The sequence below is a fragment of the Schistocerca nitens genome, chromosome 2 (assembly GCF_023898315.1).
Source record: "Schistocerca nitens isolate TAMUIC-IGC-003100 chromosome 2, iqSchNite1.1, whole genome shotgun sequence".
NCBI classification, from domain to species: Eukaryota; Metazoa; Arthropoda; class Insecta; order Orthoptera; family Acrididae; genus Schistocerca; species Schistocerca nitens.
The window spans coordinates 185,815,790-185,838,104 of record NC_064615.1 but is presented as its reverse complement, the minus strand read 5'-3'; the positions used below and the strand labels follow the sequence as shown (position 1 = coordinate 185,838,104).

Sequence of the window (22,315 nt, the reverse complement as noted above, 5' to 3'; positions counted from 1 at the left end):
CCTGTTATTGGTTTACATAATGTTTGTACCACATTTCATATTACCTTGGTGCACCATTCATTACCTGATACCCTTGCAGAACTGTGCTATTCCTCTGTACCCCATGTGCTGTTAATGTGAATGACTACAGGTGTTGTCTTTGTGTTACATACTGAAACAAGTTTATTCTGTACTGTCTTTGAAGAGATACAGTGGTTTTCACAGCAAATGTCACCATATTACTCATTAACAGCAATGGAAATTCCTGGATGGATCCATAAAATAAGGGAAAGGCAACCACTCACATGTAGCAGATTGATGTGTGGAACATAGAAACACATAACAGAAAACCATATTCATGCTATGTTTTGAATTCATGCTCCTTTAGTAGTAAAAGAGAGCACGCGCGCATACACACACACACACACACACACACACACACACACACACACACACACACACACACCTCCGCCACACACACACACACCTCCGCCACACACACACAACCACAGACAGAACACACACTACCGTTCCCACAGCTGGGATACATGGTACTATGTTTTATGCAATGCCTCTCTTTCTCTACCAAAATTTTGTAGAATTCATTATCATAGTAACATTTTGTTATATCTTAGCCCTATGAGTCACCATGCCTGCCTCTCTTGGTCATACATTACAAAAATTTAGAAACACCCTTATAGTTTTACAATCACTGATGACAAAACCAGCAGAAGGAATAGTTTCAAGCTTATTGCATTTTTAAGACCACTTACTTGATTTCAAAATGTATTTCTATTTACTGAGTGTTACCATGACTAAGAGTGACTGGGTTTAGGTATCTGCTTGAGAGACAATGTGTAGTTGCTTCTACATGAAAAAGAGCAGTAGCTTGAAAGCTAATTTAGTACCTGTGCTATGTCATGTGTCTATGTGCCACAGCTCAACCAACTTGAGATGAGTGGTTGATTTTCCTAATTTGGTTTTCTATACACTCAGTTACAACATCAGTGAATCTTGTTTCCAAAAGTCCACATGTAAGCAAGATGAAATTTAAAAAAAATTATATTTAGTTCTTATGTAAAACTGGCAGCTGTAAGTCTTAAAGCATGGCAATTTAAATATTGCTTTATGAATAACTTTGACATTGTTTTCTGGAAAGCTACCATAGCTACAGAAGCAGTACTAGTAAACCGATTTCTGATACATAGTTTTAGCATATCATTAATAATATTTCTTGCCTTTTTGAAAGATAGAGTGAAACTGAAGCAATGTAATTTGCATTAATTATGGAATTTCATCTGTATAGGTGGATGCAGAACGAGAAATTGAAAATGCTGTGTTATTTTTCTTTTTTCTTTTTTCATGGTAGCTATAGTTTCTGCTCTTGGCAAATCAAGATAGTGATACAAATAGAAAGCTTAATAATAAAATCCATCTGCTGCCTTCATATCATTTTTACTATGCCATTTCTGAAGCTAAAGTTTGATCAACTGCTGAGGATGAAGCCATGAATTCAAAATATACAGTGGCATAGTAAAAATGCTATAGACAGTTGATAGATTTATGGCCAAGTTTTTTGCTTCATTATTGTTGTTTATGTTTGCTTCCAACACTTTTAAAGTGCCAGATTAGTCATTTACTGTATTTGATGTTGGTTAATGAGTTTTATTACAAATTCAGAGTGTTTTGTCAATCTTCTTACACGTGTACTCAAACTAATTATTTTCATAACAGTAATGAGCTCACTACAAAATAACAAGTTTCTCTACATGTTGACTCATGGAAAATGATTTAACCAAGCCAGCATCAAATGTACATGCAATATCATTTTTCAACAGTTTGCAATTCTCTCATCGTAATTTTAGTGCTTCCATAAAAGATGAAAAATATCGTACATGAACACTAAGTTCAAAAACTTACTTCTCCTTTTCTTCTCCATTTGTTTTGCTCTTTTAGCTGCTCTCCTAACACGCTCTTCTTTCTCTTGCTCTTCTCTACATCTATGGAAGTTTTCCACCACAACACCAACAAACATGTTAAGGACAAAGAATCCAACAAGCAAGATGAATGCGATGAAATATAGTAGTCGCCATTCTGAATAGTTTTCAATTGGCTGAAAAAAACCATAAGAAAAACAAAGTATAAGACATTGTGGGTCAGTTTACTAAAATTCTGTATTATTTATAACATGCATTCACTTATAGGTTAACATTCCTGCATTAAATTAACAATATAAGAAAAAGACAGACTGCTACTCGCCGTAAAGACGACATGTTAAGTTGCTGACAGGTACTCTTGGCCAAAGCCTTTGCCAGAACAGAAAACACACATACATTCATTCAGGCAAGCAAGTACACACCTCTCTCTCTCTCTCTCTCTCACACACACACACACACACACACACACACACTCTGTGACTGCGATCAACATCTTCACTATATAGTGAGTAGCAATCTATCCTTTCCATAGTATTGTCAGGTGCATTGGTACCATATACAGGCCTTAAATTAAGGAGGAAATTTCTCTGAATGTAAGTCTGGAGTACAGCATTGTACGGAAGTAAATCGTGGACTGTTGGAAACCAGAAAAGAATCAAAATGTCTGACGTGTAGTGTTACAGAAAGACACCAAAAATTAAGTGGACTGATAGGATAGGTAAGGAGGAGGGTCTCCACAGAATTAAATATAAATTTGTGTGTCTGCTAGTCTTATTGAAACTGTAGATGTTTTAGTGACTGGTAAACAACCATACATATTTTGTCACAAAGATTATTAATATTGATGTTTGACTTTTACTATACAACATACTTAGTAACACATAACACAAAAGCTTTGTATCATTACTAAAAACTAATATTAGTAAATAGGCCTATATATATATATATATATATATATATATATATATATATATATATATATATATATATATATATATATATACAAACAAAGATGATGTGACTTACCAAATGAAAGTGCTGGCAGGTCGACAGACACACAAACAAACACAAACATACACACAAAATTCAAGCTTTTGCAACAAACTGTTGCCTCATCAGGAAAGAGGGAAGGAGAGGGAAAGACGAAAGGATGTGGGTTTTAAGGGAGAGGGTAAGGAGTCACTCCAATCCCGGGAGCTGAAAGACTTACCTTAGGGGGAAAAAAGGACGGGTATACACTCGCACACACACACATATCCATCCACACATACACAGACACAAGCAGACATATTTAAAGACATTCATACGTGGAATGTTTCCCTCTAAAAAAACAAAGATGATGTGACTTACCAAACGAAAGCGCTGGCAGGTCGATAGACACACAAACAAACACAAACATACACACAAGATTCTAGCTTTCGCAACCAATGGTTGCTTCGTCAGGAAAGAGGGAAGGAGAGGGAAAGACGAAGGGATGTGGGTTTTAAGGGAAAGTGTGTGTGTGCGAGTGTATACCTGTCCTTTTTTCCCCCTAAGGTAAGTCTTTCCGCTCCCGGGATTGGAATGACTCCTTACCCTCTCCCTTAAAACCCACATCCTTTCGTCTTTCCCTCTCCTTCCCCTCTTTCCTGATGAGGCAACAGTTTGTTGCGAAAGCTTGAATTTTGTGTGTGTGTTTGTGTTTGTTTTTGTGTCTATCGACCCGCCAGCACTTTCGTTCGGTAAGTCGCAACATCTTTGTTTTTAGATATATTTTTCCCACGTGGAATGTTTCCCGATGATGTGACTTACCAAATGAAAGTGCTGGCAGGTCGACAGACACACAAACAAACACAAACATACACACAAAATTCAAGCTTTCGCAACAAACTGTTGCCTCATCAGGAAAGAGGGAAGGAGAGGGAAAGACGAAAGCGAAAGCTTGAATTTTGTGTGTGTGTTTGTGTTTGTTTTTGTGTCTATCGACCTGCCAGCACTTTCATTTGGTAAGTCACATCATCTTTGTTTTTAGATATATTTTTCCTACGTGGAATGTTTCCCTCTATTATAACTATATATATATATACCAAGAGTGTCTTTCCGCCGTCCACCTAACCTTCGTAACCTCTTAGTTCATCCCTATGAAATCCCCAAACCACCTTCCCTACCCTCTGGCTCCTACCCTTGTAACCGCCCCTGGTGTAAAACCTGTCCCATGCACCCTCCCACCACCACCTACTCCAGTCCTGTAACCCGGAGGGTGTACACGATCAAAGGCAGAGCCATGTGTGAAAGCACCCACGTGATCTACCAACTGACCTGCCTACACTGTGATGCATTCTATGTGGGAATGACCAGCAACAAACTGTCCATTCGCATGAATGGACACAGGCAGACAGTGTTTGTTGGTAATGAGGATCACCCTGTGGCTAAACATGCCTTGGTGCACGGCCAGCACATCTTGGCACAGTGTTACACCGTCCGGGTTATCTGGATACTTCCCACCAACACCAACCTATCCGAACTCCGGAGATGGGAACTTGCTCTTCAATATATCCTCTCTTCCCGTTACCCACCCGGCCTCAATCTCCGCTAATTTCAAGTTGCTGCCACTCATACCTCACCTGTCATTCAACATCATCTTTGCCTCTTCACTTCCGCCTCGACTGACATCTCTGCCCAAACTTTAAATATGTCTGCTTGTGTCTGTATGTGTGTGGATGGATATGTGTGTGTGAGCGAGTGTATACCTGTCCTTTTTTCCCCCTAAGGTAAGTCTTTCCGCTCCCGGGATTGGAATGACTCCTTACCCTCTCCCTTAAAACCCACATCCTTTCGTCTTTCCCTCTCCTTCCCTCTTTCCTGATGAGGCAACAGTTTGTTGCGAAAGCTTGAATTTTGTGTGTATGTTTGTGTTCGTTTGTGTGTCTGTCGACCTGCCAGCACTTTCATTTGGTAAGTCACATCATCTTTGTTTTATATATATATATATATATATATATATATATATATATATATATATATATATATATATATATATATATATATATATATATATATATATATATATATACTGAAGGCCAAGTGTTCACAATGGGGCAGCTTGCTTTGCTTGACTTTTTGTAAGTATATTGATTAAGTTTACATTATAATTCTTGGGTCTATTTTTAAACACTCTTAATAATTAACAGTAAGTAATCATGAACATATGCCTTCCACATCGTAACAGTTTTCCATGCTATTGATCAATGGAACACGTAACTAACTAACCTTATTTGAGGACATTCTATACTACAGTTTATATATTCCTTAAAAATAAATCTACATTTAATATTTATGGGCAAGACTTACTTGTTGATCTACTCCCACAGCATCAAGACCAGTGTACATGATGTTTACCCATCCATCTCTTGATGAGAGGACAAACAGAGACATGAGTGCCTTTCCCAAGTCATCAAAATTGTATTTACGGTTAACCCATCGATTGTTTTTGTCCTTCAGGCAGTCTGTTTTGTTGCGAACATTCTTTATATCTGCCCCCTCACAGTAGTAAAATGTACCTTTAAATAACTGAAAATTTTGCAGTTTAAGGTCAAGCATACAGAACTGATACACAATTAAAAAAAAAAAAAATGGATGGGCACAGAAATTTTTTTAATAATCATACAATTAACCCACAAGCAGGTGCACTGATTTTCATAACACAAGTGGACACACAGCTTACTTTATACACATTTAGAGAATAGTTGTCTTTACATTACTAAGGTAAACGTGTATGAGCAAAATCACAGCTTAATCTTAGTTTAATTAAACAACAAAAAAATACATTTATAATATATGAGCTAAATTGCTGTTTAATTCAACAATATTAAAATAAACTTTCACTGTATCACTCTGTTGTCATTTACGAGTGTTATCCCCAGTAACAACCCACTCAAAGCATTAAACAGTGCAGTTGCATCAGATTCCAGCCAAACACTTATTCAGTCACAAATTATCTTGTAGACAACTGCCTCACTGTGTGACTGAATTGCTACCTTGGAATCTGGGTAATTTTCTTTAACAGATCATAATTTTTTTTCTCATCTAGTTCACTGTTTGTTTTACATTACTGCTTCTCAATTGGACCTATGAAAACATATCACTGTGTTAGCTGAAGCAATAATGGCAGAATAAGTATAGCCTCACAACTGTAAAACTAAAATGGAATGGTACCAGACAAAGTTATTTGTGCTTGGCGTACTTTACACATAGGTGCACACACTTCAGGGTTAATATGACTGAGAAATCTGTTTGCAAGGGTTAATATGATTGAGAAATGTGTTTCTTTTCTGTGCCTCTCAGTTCATGCCATGGACTTATAAAAGGAGGCATTTAATTTCATCCAAAATGATGATTTCTATGAAAAGAGGGATATTACTTGAGGCAGTATCTTACAAAATACTATTTAAAACACATTCTTTCCATTATAGTCATTACTTTTACTTTCTTTGGTTGTTTTTATTAATATTAATATGTGGTATGACAATGTGTAAATTATCTTGTTTTCATTTGGAATTTATTTTGATGTGTGAAAATTGAACTTTGCCTTTTGCTGTGAATTAAGATTAAGCTGTATGGTACATACAGTGTGAACATAAATTTTAATACTTTGATTGGAACTGTAACTTGCCAACACAGAAAGCCGATCCTTCTGTATGTGGTCAATAAAAATAAAAAAAAAAATCTGGATAAAGACAATATAAACCATCTGCATCCAAATACAATTCAGCAGGTCCAGAAAAGTAATAAGTGACCTCACATTATAAGTAAATTAATATGTGGTGGTATGTGAACCGTTGTCCTTTCAGTGTTATTTAATTAATGATTGCACAATTATCTAGCATTTTTCTTAAATTATGAGAATATGATTGAAATCAAACTTGTATATTGATGTAGATTCCAAATTAAAATGGTCAGCAAATCACTTAATACCATTTGACATTGCAATTTTTGGCTTTGATTTGTCTGAAGTAACTCCTTCTTTTTAAATTATTGGATAAGGAATAAAATTATTATTTTTTAAATCTCCCTGTTAATGCAGCAAAATGTAGGGAACATACATCAATTTGTACAATTAACCCAAGAACAGTGGATGTTCTTGCTGCTCTGCTTTCACTATTCCTGAAAATGATTTAGTGAATCCATTACATAAAATAAACAGCTGCTAATTATTCTTTTGATCTATTTGCAAGTTGCATAATTTTTTCTTTCATCTAACTGTACCACTTAGAATATTTATGTAAAAATTGTGGGTACTAACCTGCACTCCTAAAATACCAAAAATAATGAAGAATGTGCAGCATATAAGCACAATATTTCCAATGGGACGTAGTGAAGACAAAAGTGTTTGTACAACAAGTTTAAGTCCTGGGGCACGGTTGATAACACGCAACGGGCGAAGGGAACGCAGCAGCCGAAAAACCTGTGGAATATGTAATTCTATTATGATTCTGCATATCTAGCAACAAAAAATGATGCAGGCGTATTATCTATGTAATATGAATTCAGTCATTTGTCACAGACAATGATAGTATTTGGAAACAAATATTTTCATTTTTTACCACTTTGAATGAAGAGTTTATATTGGAAGTTGCTGTGCAGAATTAGGGCAATTAACTCTGTAAACAGGATTCCAGTTGCTGAAGTAACCAAATCATTTTCAGCCAAACTACAGTGTCTTTTTGGGAAACTTAAAAGGAACTGATCTATGCAGGACTCTGGTTTCATCTTACATTTCACCAGTTTTACTAGGACAAATGGTAAGTCAACTATGTGTAGACCTTACACAATATTTTCACAAATTATGTATTTGACAACACTGCTCAGTTCAGTTTCAACCCAGAAATTTCAAATCATTCTTCTTTACTGGTTGATTTGGTGTAATAAACATACAGAATACCAGGAAAACTTTTCCACAAGAAAATTCAGTCAGGAAAACGTGAATTTGTTATGTAATAACAATATGAAAGTATACATAGCTACTTGTCTTGTAGAGGAAGCAGTGAGTGGCAGACAGGCACTGCTGGATATCACTCAGCTATTGGACTAATTCCTTCATCAGACACCAGTAACAAAACTATCACACATTCACACAAGCACAACTCACATGCACATAGCCACTGCCATCTCCAGGCTGTAAGGCCCAACAGCAGTTGCATTTGAGATGAGCGCTGATTTTTAGTGGGATGGGTAGTGGGGTACAGCGGAGTTGTGGAGCAGGGAGGGATAGCAGGATAGGAATTGAGGAAAACGACAGTGCTGCCTGTGTGAGCATACAGGCAGGTGATGGGGCCAAGATAATGGGCTGCTAGGTCAGGTATTGGGAAGATCTGCAGGGAGGGGGTGGGGTGGGGGGGATGCAAGGGGGGACAAGTATAGAATGACAAAGGACTATGCAGGTGCACTGTCAAGACAGACGGTGTGTGTAGGGCTGGAATGTTGCAGTCAGACCTTAGTATGATGTGTGTGTGATTTGCGCTTATGTGAATATTTGTGAGTTATACTGTCTATTTCTGAGGAAGGACTTAGTCCAACAGCTAAGTGATATCTAGCAATCTTTATCCCATTCTGCCCATCAACCACACACAATGTTCCTTTATGTGGCAAGGGGCTATTCATAATTTCATATTGTTATTATTGTATCCTGGATTTTTCATTGTTTAAATTTTTTGTTTTAGATTAAATGAGATTCATTGACCAGTACAAATTAATCTTCACTATGTGGAAAATTTTGGAATTTTTTACAGAGTTTTCCACTACTCCACAAAGAAACATTTCCACCACTAGACTACCATAGAAAGGCAGCTAATAAATTGAAATGGATTACTGCTGGCCTAAAAAATCTAGCGACAAATACATGGAACTATATGCAGAACTGAAATACAATAAAGTCCAGATTTATAAATTATGTCGAAAACTATAAAAAAATTTAAGAATGTTGTAAGAAAGGGAAAGAAATGACAAATAATAAATTTTTTGCAAATAAAGCCAACAGTCTCTTTAATACCTGCTCATATACCACAATATTTCAATAATTTCTTTATAACTGTAGTAAAATATGATGTCAATGTAGGATTATCTAGAAAATGAACATTTATTCCTTCCCAATCAAAATGTTACTAGATGTTTTAGTAAATTTGGTGAAGTAACAGACAAATACACTCAAAAAATAATAACTCTGTAATATTGGATGAAATACTGACCAACATTCTTAAAGGACCTTCCGTTACATGGTGTCCCAGGACGAAATGTCATTATTCAGGGATATGACAGAAATGATCACTCAAAGCAAAAAAGTCTACTAAACATGGTCTCTAAAATGTATGCCTTAAGAGCTGTGAGCACTGCTTCATCTTTGATACTATTAAACGAATTTCTTGTACTGCAAGTACTTTGCTTTCCACCCAAAATGCATACCTAAAGACTGGGCACTTGTTCTGTAGAAGAGATGTCTCACAGTAGCAATGATGAACAGGTGCTCATAATTCTTAAGGTATGCACTTTAGTGCCTATGTCTACTGGAATTTTTTTCTGTGTTTGGTCCCTACTACAACCTCTCAAAATGAGGAAAGCAAAGAACTTGCAACAGAAGGGGTTCGTTTCACAGTATTGAAGATGAAGAAGTGCTCACAGCTCTTAAGATATGCATTTTAAAGCCCACATTTACTCAACATTTTTGCTTCGAATGGTAATTCCATTCCTCTCATACACCTGAATACTGACCTTCCTCCTGGGACATGCCGTACAATAACACGCTTATTATCCATGATTACAAATCAGTTATTTGAAAAGGTGATACTTCCCAGATGCATTGAAAAATTCTGTGGTGCAATTATGCAACTATGTATGGGCCAATGCAACCTATATTTAAGTAGTTAAAACAAATCACATGTATCTAACTGTGGATTACATCTTAAGCAGCTTGAAAGCTGTCTTTGAGCCAATAAATAAAAAAATAACTTAAAAAAGTCTTCATAGAAGACATGGGACACCACCACTCCATCTCTCTTGTTCTAATTTTTTCTAAAATATTTGAAAAACTTGCTGCAATACAGGTTATAAATTTCATGAAAAATTTAATGCATACTCAGAATATCAATTTCCAAAAATGCAAAAGCACAGGTTGTATTATTAAAGATTTTGTGGAAAGAATTTGTTCACATATAGATAAGTCTTAGAGACCTGCAGGAATTTTCTGTGCCTTATTAAAAGCCTTCAACAGCACACACAGCTGTTCATTTCTGCACAAATTGGAAAAATATGGAATTGAGAGTTGCGTTTCAAGATGGTTTAAGTCATACCTGACAAAAAGAAAACAAGGGGCTCTCACCTCCTCAGGTAATAGAAAATGTTCCTCAGAACAGAAGAAAATTGTAAATAGAGTTCCAGAAGACTCTGTATTAAGGCCAATTCCATTCATTTTTCACATAAATGACCTACCACTAAATGTAAAATTTCGATTCTGTACTATTCGCAAATGATACATTAGTGCTGAATGAAAATATTAAGGCAGACAAACCTCCCAGAAATACTGTAGATGACCTAAAAATAAAGGTAAATGTCTTGTGACTAGGGCCTCCCGTCAGGTAGACCATTCGCCGCATGCAAGTCTTTTGATTTGATGCCACTTCGGCGACTTGCATGTCAATGGGGATAAAATGATGACGATTAGAACAACACAATACCCAGTCCCTGAGTGGAGAAAATCTCCGACCCAGCTGGGAAATGAACCCGAGCCCTTAGGATTGACATTCTGTCGCACTGACCAATCAGCTACTGGGGGGAGGACTGTAGATGACCTAGAAAAATTAGAAAATTAGATACCTGGTTCCATCTAAATTGATTAAAATTAAATACACTGCCTGATGAAAAAGAGAAACATCCAGAAGGGGAAGATGAACCAAAATGAAACTTCGCAGGTTTGTACACTGCAACTGTAGCTCAAGGCACTTCATTAAGTTTTTGGTGTGGATTTTTTGTTTGAGTATGTGGTTACCTGTAGTCCTAAAAATTTACGTACATAATGAATTCTAAACTGTATGTACTGAGTCTTGTCAAAATTTAATACACTTTATTTGACTTGAACCCATAACATGACAGCCAGTGGAAGCTCCTCACTGCCAGGAACCTGGACTTAAGAAACGGACAGTCACCACAGTAGCTCCTCCAATATGTGCAGCATATTTTGTTGGTTGGCTACATGCACACAGATATTAAGTCAAGAAATACTTCCTTCACCAACTCCCAACCTCTTTATCACCTGGATTCCTTCTCATCACTGTTGAAGCCACCTACCTACACACAAACATCCTTCATATCCATGACTCATAAACAGGTTGGCAAAGGAGGGTGCCACGTGGGTGCACATGGCTATGTCACAGTTTGTTTTGGAGGCTATGCTATGAAAAAAAGAAGGTAGTCAGCTGTGGCTTTGAGACTTTTAAAGGCGATAAGAGCATCTTTCAATGAATGGCACTTGTACTGTTGGAGTACCCTTCTGCAGCATTTAATGACTGCAGAAATTTCCTGCATCGACCACAGAACTGGCCTCACAGAGTAAGATCTTGAAAAAGTAGTATCACCAGTTCTGCTGAGAGTAAGATCTCGGTTGCTGTATGTCTGAGGGTTTCTTCAATAGCCCCTTGGGGAGATGTAACAAACATTAGGGAAAAACTACAAGTGTGCTTGCCAGCATTCTTAAAAACCCATTGCAGGTAGTGTCCCATTGAGTATCAGGGAGGGAGGGATAAACTGACTGCATAGTGATCACTATCAAACAGGTCATCGTGAATCTTCCTTTGATGAAAAGGGTGAAAACCAGGGCTACAGTTTATTGGGTCAATGGCTGAATAGGCTCCGTGTGCTGTATTAGAATGGATGAGTCATTATTTGGTATACAAAAGTCAAGAATCAAAAACACCAGCTCTAATAAATAACCACGTTTAGTGGTCTTACAGCTCCCCCATAAAGGCTTATGAGCATTAATATCACCAGTAAAAGAGAGGGTGGAGTAACTAGGAGATCTTCACTTAGTGGGGAACTTGGGAGGGGGGGGGGGGGGGGGAGACAGCTGTTGAAATTAACGAATCCTATATTTGTTCATATGTATGTAGTGCCATTGCTGGTATTAAGTGGTTTTTGAACACTAGAGCTGGTCTCTATGACTATTTTATATACACTGCCAGGAGTTCATTTAGGCCCAATTCTGTTCTTACAATAGGCTAGATAATTATGTAAAATGGGTGAATATGTTGTAGGAAATCGGGTTTCCAGCAGAGTTATGCAAAATGCTGAATAAATCAAGGACAAATTTTCTGTTTTGCACGGTGATGAAAACAGCCAATAAAATTCCACTGGACTAGGCTACTGTGTGCATCCTGTGGCAGTGCAGAAAGGATAGAAGTGTTAATCATAATTCAGTTTGGGTTAGCAACACTTTCTGGTAGTCATCTACCTACATGATTTTGATAGTAGTGGAGGAGTGACCCTGGGCAGGCAGGGCTACCAGGTCTGCCTTCACCTTAGGGTTTTTCTCCTTTTCCACCTCCTTCTTCTTCTTATCCTTATGGGGTTAATGTCTGATGGAAGAAGTATCCAGATATGAGTCTGGTCCAGATGAGAGGTAGACAGTTCTGTAGCCTGACGTCCATGCCTCTTGCAGCTGCTGGCTCTTATTACAGTGTGGGGTCATGGTGGTTGGGCAGCAGGACCAAGAGGTAGTAACCCTCCACTAATGGATGTGAACCAGGTAGGGGTCTTTATTATACAAGTGGAGGGGGCCAGGATTTCAAGGGCAGATGTAGAAGTGAGAGTGGGGTGGGGTTGGGGATTCGGGGCTGGGGTGTGGGAGGTGTTGACTGGATTAATTAATGTGGGCGCCAGGGCCCATTGACAAGGAGCTGTCTTCTGGACTTGAAAAAGGCACTTATACTTGTTCCTTACTTCCTGGTATGTTAAAGGATCAAATATATTGAAGTCTTGGAGCTCACATTCCCTTCTTACAATGTGGCAGGTTGGTGTCCATTAAGGCAGTTAGAGGGCATCCCCATGCAGCGACTGTCTGCAGTCACAACAAATGCGTTGATTTGCACATGTAGACTACACGTGGGCAAATTTCATATATTCGAAGCACCTCATGGTGGTTGTGACATAAGATTTTGCATCACATAGACTTAACATTATCCAGTAGTACTTCATACTCAAACCCCAAGATAAATGTTCTGGTGTTTACTTTATTATCTTTAGACTCTTACTGGATTGGAGGATAAAATGGACACAATGTCAGTCCAAATTAGCACATAATTCCTCACATATTCGAAGTACAAGGTCCCTGTGGAAGGTCATGTTTAGGACCCTTGAGGGATAACTGTGAGAAGAACTATGCCAAGTTTCTTGCAGTTGAACAATGCCCTTGACAATGCGGAGATGGATGTTTTAATCAGTACGGATCCATTCCACATTTTTTATCGAAGAGACCTCGCTATACTTGTCTTTGATTTCCTCAACAAAAAATAATGGCTCAATATTTAGGAAGGATTCACCAACAGGCCTGATACAGACTAGGAATTGAGGCATACATCTCTGTCCCTGCTTGACAGGTTGTTTTCCATCTTGATATGTACCTAATGAGGAAAACATACTTGGATTATAACCTTCTGCGTTAAAATGACTTGTTTGCTTTGATGAGGCTGTTGGGACCAGTGGGGTTCACCTTAGTTCTCTTTCACTGTACTTAGTCCACCATGTTGGTACCTACTGTCACCCAGGGCTCCAGCCTGCGTAAGTGACGACCACACAGCCTAGAGGTTATTGTGGAGACCCTGTATATCAATATACACACCTCAGCATTCACAGGGAGGAAATAGTGCAGAAACCAATAGCAAGGGGCTACCACTATACTAGTACTTGACAATCCATACCATAGACTGGGTACCATGGTTTTGGGCAACCTATCTCGCATGGCCTGCACTACTGAAAAAATTTTGAACATAAAGTGGAGGTCAAAGCAAGTGACAGATGATATTTTTAAACAAAAGCCAAAAAAGGTGTATGATTTAACAAAAAAGTAAAACTGAGTAACAGAAAACGGAGTCAACATTGATAGGTCATCTGTTGAGGATTAACTCAAAGGAAAAGAAATAGTTAGAGAATACAAATGTGGTACACAAAGAGAAGAAATGCCACAGTGTTTGGGCCTAAACTTGCCACACATGTACTCACAAAAGAGTTGTGATCCCCTGGGGGTACTGTATAGAAAACAATGTAGGTATTACATTAACTGAAAACTCTCAAACCACTACCAGTGTCTTAAAACAGCAGGCAACAACTTATGCCATTTTTTCTGAATAAGTCCAATGTCAGAACACATGGATGGTGCAGTTGAAGAGAAGATCAACAAATAATCTGTGGTGTCATTACACGCATGGTATTTATGTACAAGAAAGGAGACCCAGAAGTAATCTCTAACGAGATTTTAGGGTTTGTTCCAGGCCTTATCAACATTTTAGTTTTACCTATCTGTGATTACTTTAGCTTTTAGTCAATTTTTTAATAATTATATGGGATATAATGTTAATGCAGCTCAATAGACATGCTGTAATGACAGGAAATGCTCACATGTCATGTAAGCAGTAAGAGCCCAGGAGCCCTCTAGGGCACTACTGTTCAATGCAGAACATGAGTTGTCACAGTGGAATGCTCTGAGTCACTTCTGTACGAGGCAGATGAAGGAAACAATGTAACTGATGAAATGAAGTCTCAGTTAGGGCTCATGTAAGCCTATATGTGGCAAACTTCAAACAAGATCTGAATCTACAACTACATGCTACAATCCAAATTACAATATGTGCAGGGGAGACTTAATATAACTCTGTCTTTTCCCACTTTTCATGCCCCACACATACACATATAAAATACACTTACATACATATATAAAATACAGGGTGTGAACGGTAACATACAACTTGTGCAGCAGCCAGACTATAGTTGTAAGAGCTGAAGAACATGAAAGGGAAGCAGAAGTTGAGAAGGGAGTGAGACATGATAGTCCGCAGTGTTATACCTTCAAGGGAGATTTTTGGTGTCCAAAATAGTGAGCAAAAAGCACGTTCCATAACTCTACAAGTGACTGGCAACTGCAATTTTACAATATGAACTGAAGCAAATATTTGTCATCATGTGCCAAGAAGAATTAGTTTCCAGATGATTACACACAAATTGTTAAAGTATTACAACATAGTAGTGGGTATAGGTAACAGTTAGGACTATAATCTCAGTTATACACCTACAGCTCATGATGGCATCAGGCACATTACTGAGAATGCTCCTCAGACCTCTGTGAAGAATGTATCGCACATTGAGAGGTATGATAGTCCCGAATGAAGTTTTCTGTGAACCATGTTAATACAGAACTTAGAAAATTACTCATGGGCACTATCCCTCAAAAATAGAATGGGCCTCGCAAAGGACAGATTTAATCGACAACGAACTGGCTATAAACAAGGACTAAAATTTGGAACATTAAATATACAAACATTGACTGGAGAGGTGGAGGAGATGGTAGACATGATGGAAAGAAGGAAGTTAGACCTGTTGGGGTTAGCTGAAACGAGAAGGAAAGGAGAAGGAAGGAGAGAACTGGAGTGGATATGAGGAGGGAAGGAGAAATAGAGTTGGAATAGTAGTAAGAGATGGATTAAAAGAGGAAGTGAAGAGAATAAGTGATAGGATGATGAAGACCAAAATATCACTCAAGGGGCTGACCATGGAGGTAATACAAGTGTATGCGTCACAGGTGGGTTGCACTTCTGAGGAGAAGCAAGAGTTTGAAGAGGAAATGCAGAAGCAGATGGGAAGGAAGAATATGATAGCAATGGGGGATTTAAACGCACACATTGTAAGTGACAGACAAGGCTGCAAAAGTGTGCTTGGTTCAGGAAAAGGGAGAGCGACAAGATTACCTGGTACAGTCAAGACTTAAAGAGAAATAGTGAGATGAATAGGAACATTACTGACATTAAGGTATTACCATCAGAGGCCTTGGATAGTGACCACCGTTTGCTGGTAATGAACCTGAGAGGGACCAAGGATAATAAAGGGACAGAAAACCAGGAAAGATGTATAAGGGTATGGAAGTTGAAGAAGGAAGAAAGCAGGCTACAGTGCCTACAAGTAACAAAGGAAAGCATCCCAAAGGATGAACTAAAAATGGTAGAAGAGGAATGGGGTAGATTCAAGGGAACATTAGTAAGTGCGGCAGAAGCAATACGTGGGAGGACAAGCAACAAAACGAGATGGAAAGAAACACCCTGGTGGAATGATAAAACAAAGGATATAGTACAAAAGAATAGAGGCTTTAAGGTATGGTTCCAGAAGAGAACAGTAGAGACAAGGGAAGAGTATCAGGCAAGAAAGAAAAAAGCAAAAAGAGTGGTGGTGGAGGAAAGAAGAAAGTGAATGGAACAGTGGACCAGAATGATGGAGGAGGATGGTGAGGATGCAAAAACGGTGTTACATGAGATGATTAAAGGTAAGAGGAAGAACGGTACAACAGATTATGCTCAAATGGTGAACAAAAGTGGACAAGATGTAGAGAATAAGGAGGAACTCAAGAATATGTGGAAGGAGTACTTTGAAGAACTCCTGAACCTGAATGGGGACCTGGATGAGGAGGAACAAGCCAAGGAGAAAAGAGAGGTGGCACAGCAAATAGAAAAAGACCTTGCATGGGGAGAAGTGGAAGAGGCATTGGGCAAGATGAAGGGAGGGAAGTCACCAGGTCTGGATGAGCTAAGTGTAGAGATGGTCAGAGCAGCAGGAGAGGTGGGGATACAATGGCTATATCAAGTGATGAAAATTGTGGGGAGACAGAAGATGATCCCAGAAGACAGGAAGAAGGGAACAATTGTCCCGATCTTTAAGAAGGGAAACAGAAAAGAGTACAAGAACTATCGGGGGATTCCATTGATGAGTCACTGTGCAAAGATTTTTGAGAAAATTTTGGAAGCACAAATTCGGGCAAAATTAGAAGGAAGAATGAGGGAAGAGCAACACGGCTTCAGAACAGGAAGGTCCTCGGTGGATCTAATTTTTGCTGTAAGACAACTGCAGGAACAGCACTATGAATAAGGAATAGATCTACTAATGACCTTCCTGGACATTGAAAAAGTGTATGATAGTGTATGTAGAAGCAAAGTGTGGAAAGCCCTGGAGAACAGAGGAGTAGCAAAACAGATTATTTGGAGGATAAGCGAAATGTACCATGGAAGTGTGAGCTGTGTGAAAGTGGAAGGAGAGAGGTCAGCTTGGATTGAACAGAAGAATGGCTTGAGGCAGGGAAGTGCACTTTCACCATTACTCTTCATTGTAATGATGGATGATATAATGAGTACAGTAGCACAGGTAATTGGTGAAAGGAAGATGAAAACTATGGTATTTGCAGATGATCTAATGATCTGGGGGAATGAGGAGGAGGAAGTACAAGAGCAGTTGGACGTATGGGAATGAACAGTACAAGAGTATGGGATGAAATTTAGTATGAGGGCTATCCACAAAGTACATTACATTTTCATTTGTGTCCGTTAGAGGCGGGGCTAGCGTGGCCATCTTGGTGTCATGGCATTCCGCTGCTCAGTCGGCATCCTGCTGTGCTAGTGAGAAGTTCGTGCTGTACTCCGTTGAGTTACTATGACAGTTTGAAATGTCAGCGTTAATTGAAAATGCCGCGAAGTGTGAAGTGCATGCTGTAATAAAGTTTCTGACTGCAAAAAACTTGTACACCGATAGAAATCTATCGGCAGCTTTGTGAAGTGTATGGGGACAACATAATCACTGAAGGTGGAGTGCGTCAATGGGTCATAAAATTTAAAAATGGCTGAAGTAACGTTCACGACGAAGAGCGAAGTGGAAGACCCAGCATAGTGACTGCCGAACTTGTCGAAAAAGTCGATGCCGCGGTCTGTGAAAACTGTAATTACACAATAACGGAACTCTATGAGTTTTCCACAAATTTCACGAAGTTTGTTGCACGAAATCATTACCGAAAAGCTTGGTTACCACAAATTTTGTGCAAGATGGATACCAAAAATCTTGACAGAGACTCTCAAAAATGGGGCATCATTACCGGTGACGAAACATGGGTTAAGCATGTGAACTGCGAGAAAAAATTGCAGTAAATGCAGTGGGGGCACACAAATTCCTCCCAAAAACCCAAGAAATGCACGCAGACAATGTCGGCAAGGAAGGTGATGGCGACTGTCTTTTGGGACAGAAAAGGTGTGATTTTTGTGGATTTCCTGGAAAGAGGCACTACAATAAACTCTCAAAGGTATTGCCAAACTCTGCACAACCTCAGAAGAGCAATACAAAACAAGCGCAGGGGAAAGTTGGGCTCAAAGATCTTGCTGATTCACGACAACGCCCGGGCCCACACGGCAAATGCCACTCGTGAAGTTCTCGAATATTTTAAGTGGGAGTTGTTTCCTCATCCGCCGTACAGTCCCAACCTGGCACTGAGCGACTTCCACTTATTCCCAGCAATGAAGAAGTGGTTGGATATGCAGCGTTTTGATGACGACGCACAGCTTCAAGAAGAGGTAACCACGTGGTTTAAGGTGCAGGCGGCCGAATTTTACGACGAAGGAATTTCCAAGCTCGTCCATCGCTACAATAAGTGCCTTAATTTCAATGGCAACTATGTAGAAAAGTAGTATTTAAGTGTGGCTTTCATCTGTATATAATAAAAAAAAATTCCAATATTTCATTTATTTTTAATTCCAAAACGTAATGTACTTTGTGGATAGCCCTCGTATAAGTAAGAGTGAGATGATTATCACAACAAGAAAGAAGGAGAGAGGAACAACTGGAATAACAATTGGTGAGGAACAATTGAGGAGAGTGGAGAGTTTCAAGGACCTAAAAGCCTGACACAGGAAGATGGAAAAAACGATAGAGAAATAAACGAGTGCGGGAGAGAAACAGAAGCATTTCGGAAGAGTGTCAGACGTCTGATATGGGGCAAAGATGTACCGAAATCAGTAAAAAGGTTATATACTGGTCATACTAAGTCCAAATCCTGACATATGCATCAGAAACCTGGGTTATGAAAGGAAGAGAGAAAAGCAAATACAAGCTAGTGAGATGAAATTCTTGAGAAACAGTATTGGAGTGACAAAGACAGACAGGTTAAGAAATGAGAGGATCAGAGAGTTAATGAAGGTGGAACCATTACAGGAGGAGATAGAGAAATCTAGGCTGAGATGGTATGGACACATTAAGATATTGGAGGAGAAGAGGATACCCAGGAGGATACACAAGATGAAACTGGAAGGAAAGAGCAAGAGGAAGACCGAGAGACAGATGGCTGAAAGGAGTAGAGGAATGCGCTCAGAAGAAAGGAGAAGACTGGACCAAGCTGAAGACAGAGAGATGGTGGCAAGACAGAAGATGATGGAGAGGCCTATGTTCCATATTGATCTGGCCAGAGGCTGGATGAGGATGATGACTACCCCTCAGAAATAGTCAGCAAACAGATCTGCTATGCCATTTCCCCTAACACGCCCTATCCTCCCCCACCCCAGGAATCAGTCACAAAGGAGGGCTCCCTTCATCACCCAGTACCACTCTTGGCTAGAAAACTGAACTACATCCTTGGCCAGGGCTTTGATCACCTATAATCATGCCCTGAAACAGAGACATCCTCCTAAAGTGGTGTTGTGTCGCCCAACCAACCTCTACAACATACTAGTCCATCCCTGTGCACTCCCAATCCCAATACCTTCCCACAAGGATCATAGCCCTGTTGAAGAACCAGGAGCAAGACCTGCTGAATCCACCCATCCAGCACTTCTTGTTCCAGTCCTGTCACAGGTTTATCCTACCCCATTAGGGGCCGAACCACCTGCGAATGCAACCATGTCATTTACCAACTCTGCTGCCATCGTTGCACAGCTCTTTATATTGGTATTACTACAAACCAACTGTCCACTAGGATGAACGGCCACAGTCAAACTGTGGCCAAGAGCAAAGTAGACCATCCTGTGGCAAGCCATGCATCTGAACATAACATGATTGATTTCAATGGCTGCTTCACTACCTGAACTGTGTGGATCCTCCCCTCCACCATCAGCTTTTCTGAAATACTCAGCTAGGAGTTATCCTTACAACACATTCTCCATACCCATAATTATCCTGGCCTCAACCTACGGTAATGTGCTGTCTGCACACCCTCCACCCAACAGTTTTCACCCCCTCTACTGTGTCGTCTCCTTCCCATTCCTGTCTCCCACCCTATGCCAATGCACCCATCCATCTTTCCCCACTCCCCTCCTTTTTTCCTCACTTACCTGCCCTGCAACCTCCTGCATCTGTTGGAATTTTAGTAAAAAATGGTTCAAATGGCTCTGAGCACTATGGGACTTAACATCTGAGGTGATCAGTCCCCTAGAACTTAGAACTACTTAAACCTAACTAACCTAAAGACATCACACACATCCATGCCCGAGGCAGGATTCGAACCTGCGACCATAGCAGTCACGCGGTTCAAAACTGAAGTGCCTAGAACCGCTCGGCCACTCCTGCCGGCGGAATTTTAGTCCCTGCACACTACGCCAGACAGTGTTCACCTCTCCCCCCCCCCCCCCCACCCATACACTACTGTCCTGTTTCCTACCCTGCCCCTCCAGCTTGCTGCTTGCATCCCATGTGATGGTTGCATTCCAGCCTGAGCTGCTGGAGTTGGCAGTCATGTGTCCACTAGGTGTGCTTGCTTGTGTGTATGAATGGTGTGTGTGTGTTTCTCTTTTGCTGACGAGAGCTGTGACTGTGAGCTTTATGTAAGTGTATTTTAATTGTGCCTGTTTGCAACTTAACATGTCCTCTTTACAGTAAGTAGCAATCTATCTTTTCCTCCATTCAAGATATTCATGGTAGAGAGATGTTCACACACAGGTGTGACTGATTCATCACACCTCAGCAGGACACATCACACAGAGCATGCTTTGCAGTTGAATGCTGCTGGTACAAAACGATATGCATGTCTTATTGCCAGAAGCAGCCAGTCTGACCATAGCAGTGGCCACCCTACTTCACCATTTCATACGCCTTTTTTAGAGCAAATTCATCCAATAGACAGGACTGCAAAATAAGTATAGCTACAGTTGAAACAATTACTAGAAAATAAAATACTATAGCTCAGTCAAATCCATGGATATCGCATATTACAACATTTGCAGTCACCACCCATGTAATCGATACATACAGTACTTAGCTGAAGCAATTTTAGAACTAAGTGTTCGCTAACTAAGTGCATTTTTTATTGTAGAGTGACCTAGATAACTTTCTTTTACCTAAGAAGTGAAGAAAATGAGACCACTAGTTTCTAAAAGTGTCTTGAAAATATGAGATGTTACTCACACGGAGGATGCCAAAGATGCGAGGGCTGGATTCAGAGACGAGTGACATCAATAGATCTATGATTGATATTATAACAAGTGAACCATCCATAATGTTCCAACCAGATGTGAAGTATGCATCTCGGCCATAAATCATACCTGTAGCAATAACCTGCAAGAAAAGATTTGTTGCAGTTTGTAAAATACTGTACTATTCCTGAAAACGAACAATTTTCCCTGAAAGTGAAAAATAATTTCTTATTAGACAGCTCCAGCAAAAAAATAAGAATGCTATGTCTGTTATTCATAAATACCATATGATAGAACAGGACATAACACATGCACCTGAACAGGAGAGGTAAGACAGAAAATGTAAACAAACAAGGCAATATGTCTTTGATGTCTGGGGTCAGAGGGATTACATTTTTTACACTGGAATCAGGTTGCAGACAGGTTGTCTTGAAAGAAATCAGAATAAAATAAGTACACAAAATATCTAACTGTTTTCAAAAAAATTATGGCACCTTGTTTCACAATCACAGGGCTAGTGATATCAGATGGAAGTGACTTTGGGTTCTCACCATTTTAATGCATAACCAATATGGAAAAAAAGTAGGCCTATTACTCTATGTGTAAAAGTTGAACACAAAGTCATAAATATTTTTTTGTTAGTTTTTGTGTATCTCAGAACTCAGAAGTATGTGTTTGTGAATTATTACTGAAGAGTAATAATTATAACAGTCTACAGATCAATTCTGGGAACATTTCATGCACTTATGAGAAATCTAGAGTAACTATTGAGCTACTTGCTGGACATGAAGAAACAGTGAACAGTATGTGGAGATTTCAGTTTGGATTTCTTCAGGTTCTGACAGGAAAAATGAGTTTGATAAGTAATTTTGCTGATACAATCTATTTCAGTGTAGAATCTTCCAACCTGTTTACAGATAGGTAGCAGGACTTTGATAATATTTTCGCAGGCAATATTCA

The 22,315-nt window shown here is 39.4% G+C and overlaps 1 protein-coding gene across 1 annotated transcript in view; it reads right to left on the bottom strand.

Annotated features, from left to right (window-relative positions):
- The window catches only part of LOC126234906 (voltage-dependent T-type calcium channel subunit alpha-1G), a 790,867-nt gene that overhangs the window by 78,100 nt on the left and 690,452 nt on the right, over positions 1-22,315 (bottom strand). The window contains exons 26-29 of the mRNA XM_049943646.1: positions 21,348-21,497; positions 7,198-7,359; positions 5,247-5,465; positions 1,900-2,092 (exon numbers count right to left, since the gene is read on the bottom strand). Coding sequence (XP_049799603.1) covers positions 1,900-2,092; positions 5,247-5,465; positions 7,198-7,359; positions 21,348-21,497 — 724 coding nt within the window. The remainder of the gene's footprint in view (positions 1-1,899; positions 2,093-5,246; positions 5,466-7,197; positions 7,360-21,347; positions 21,498-22,315) is intronic.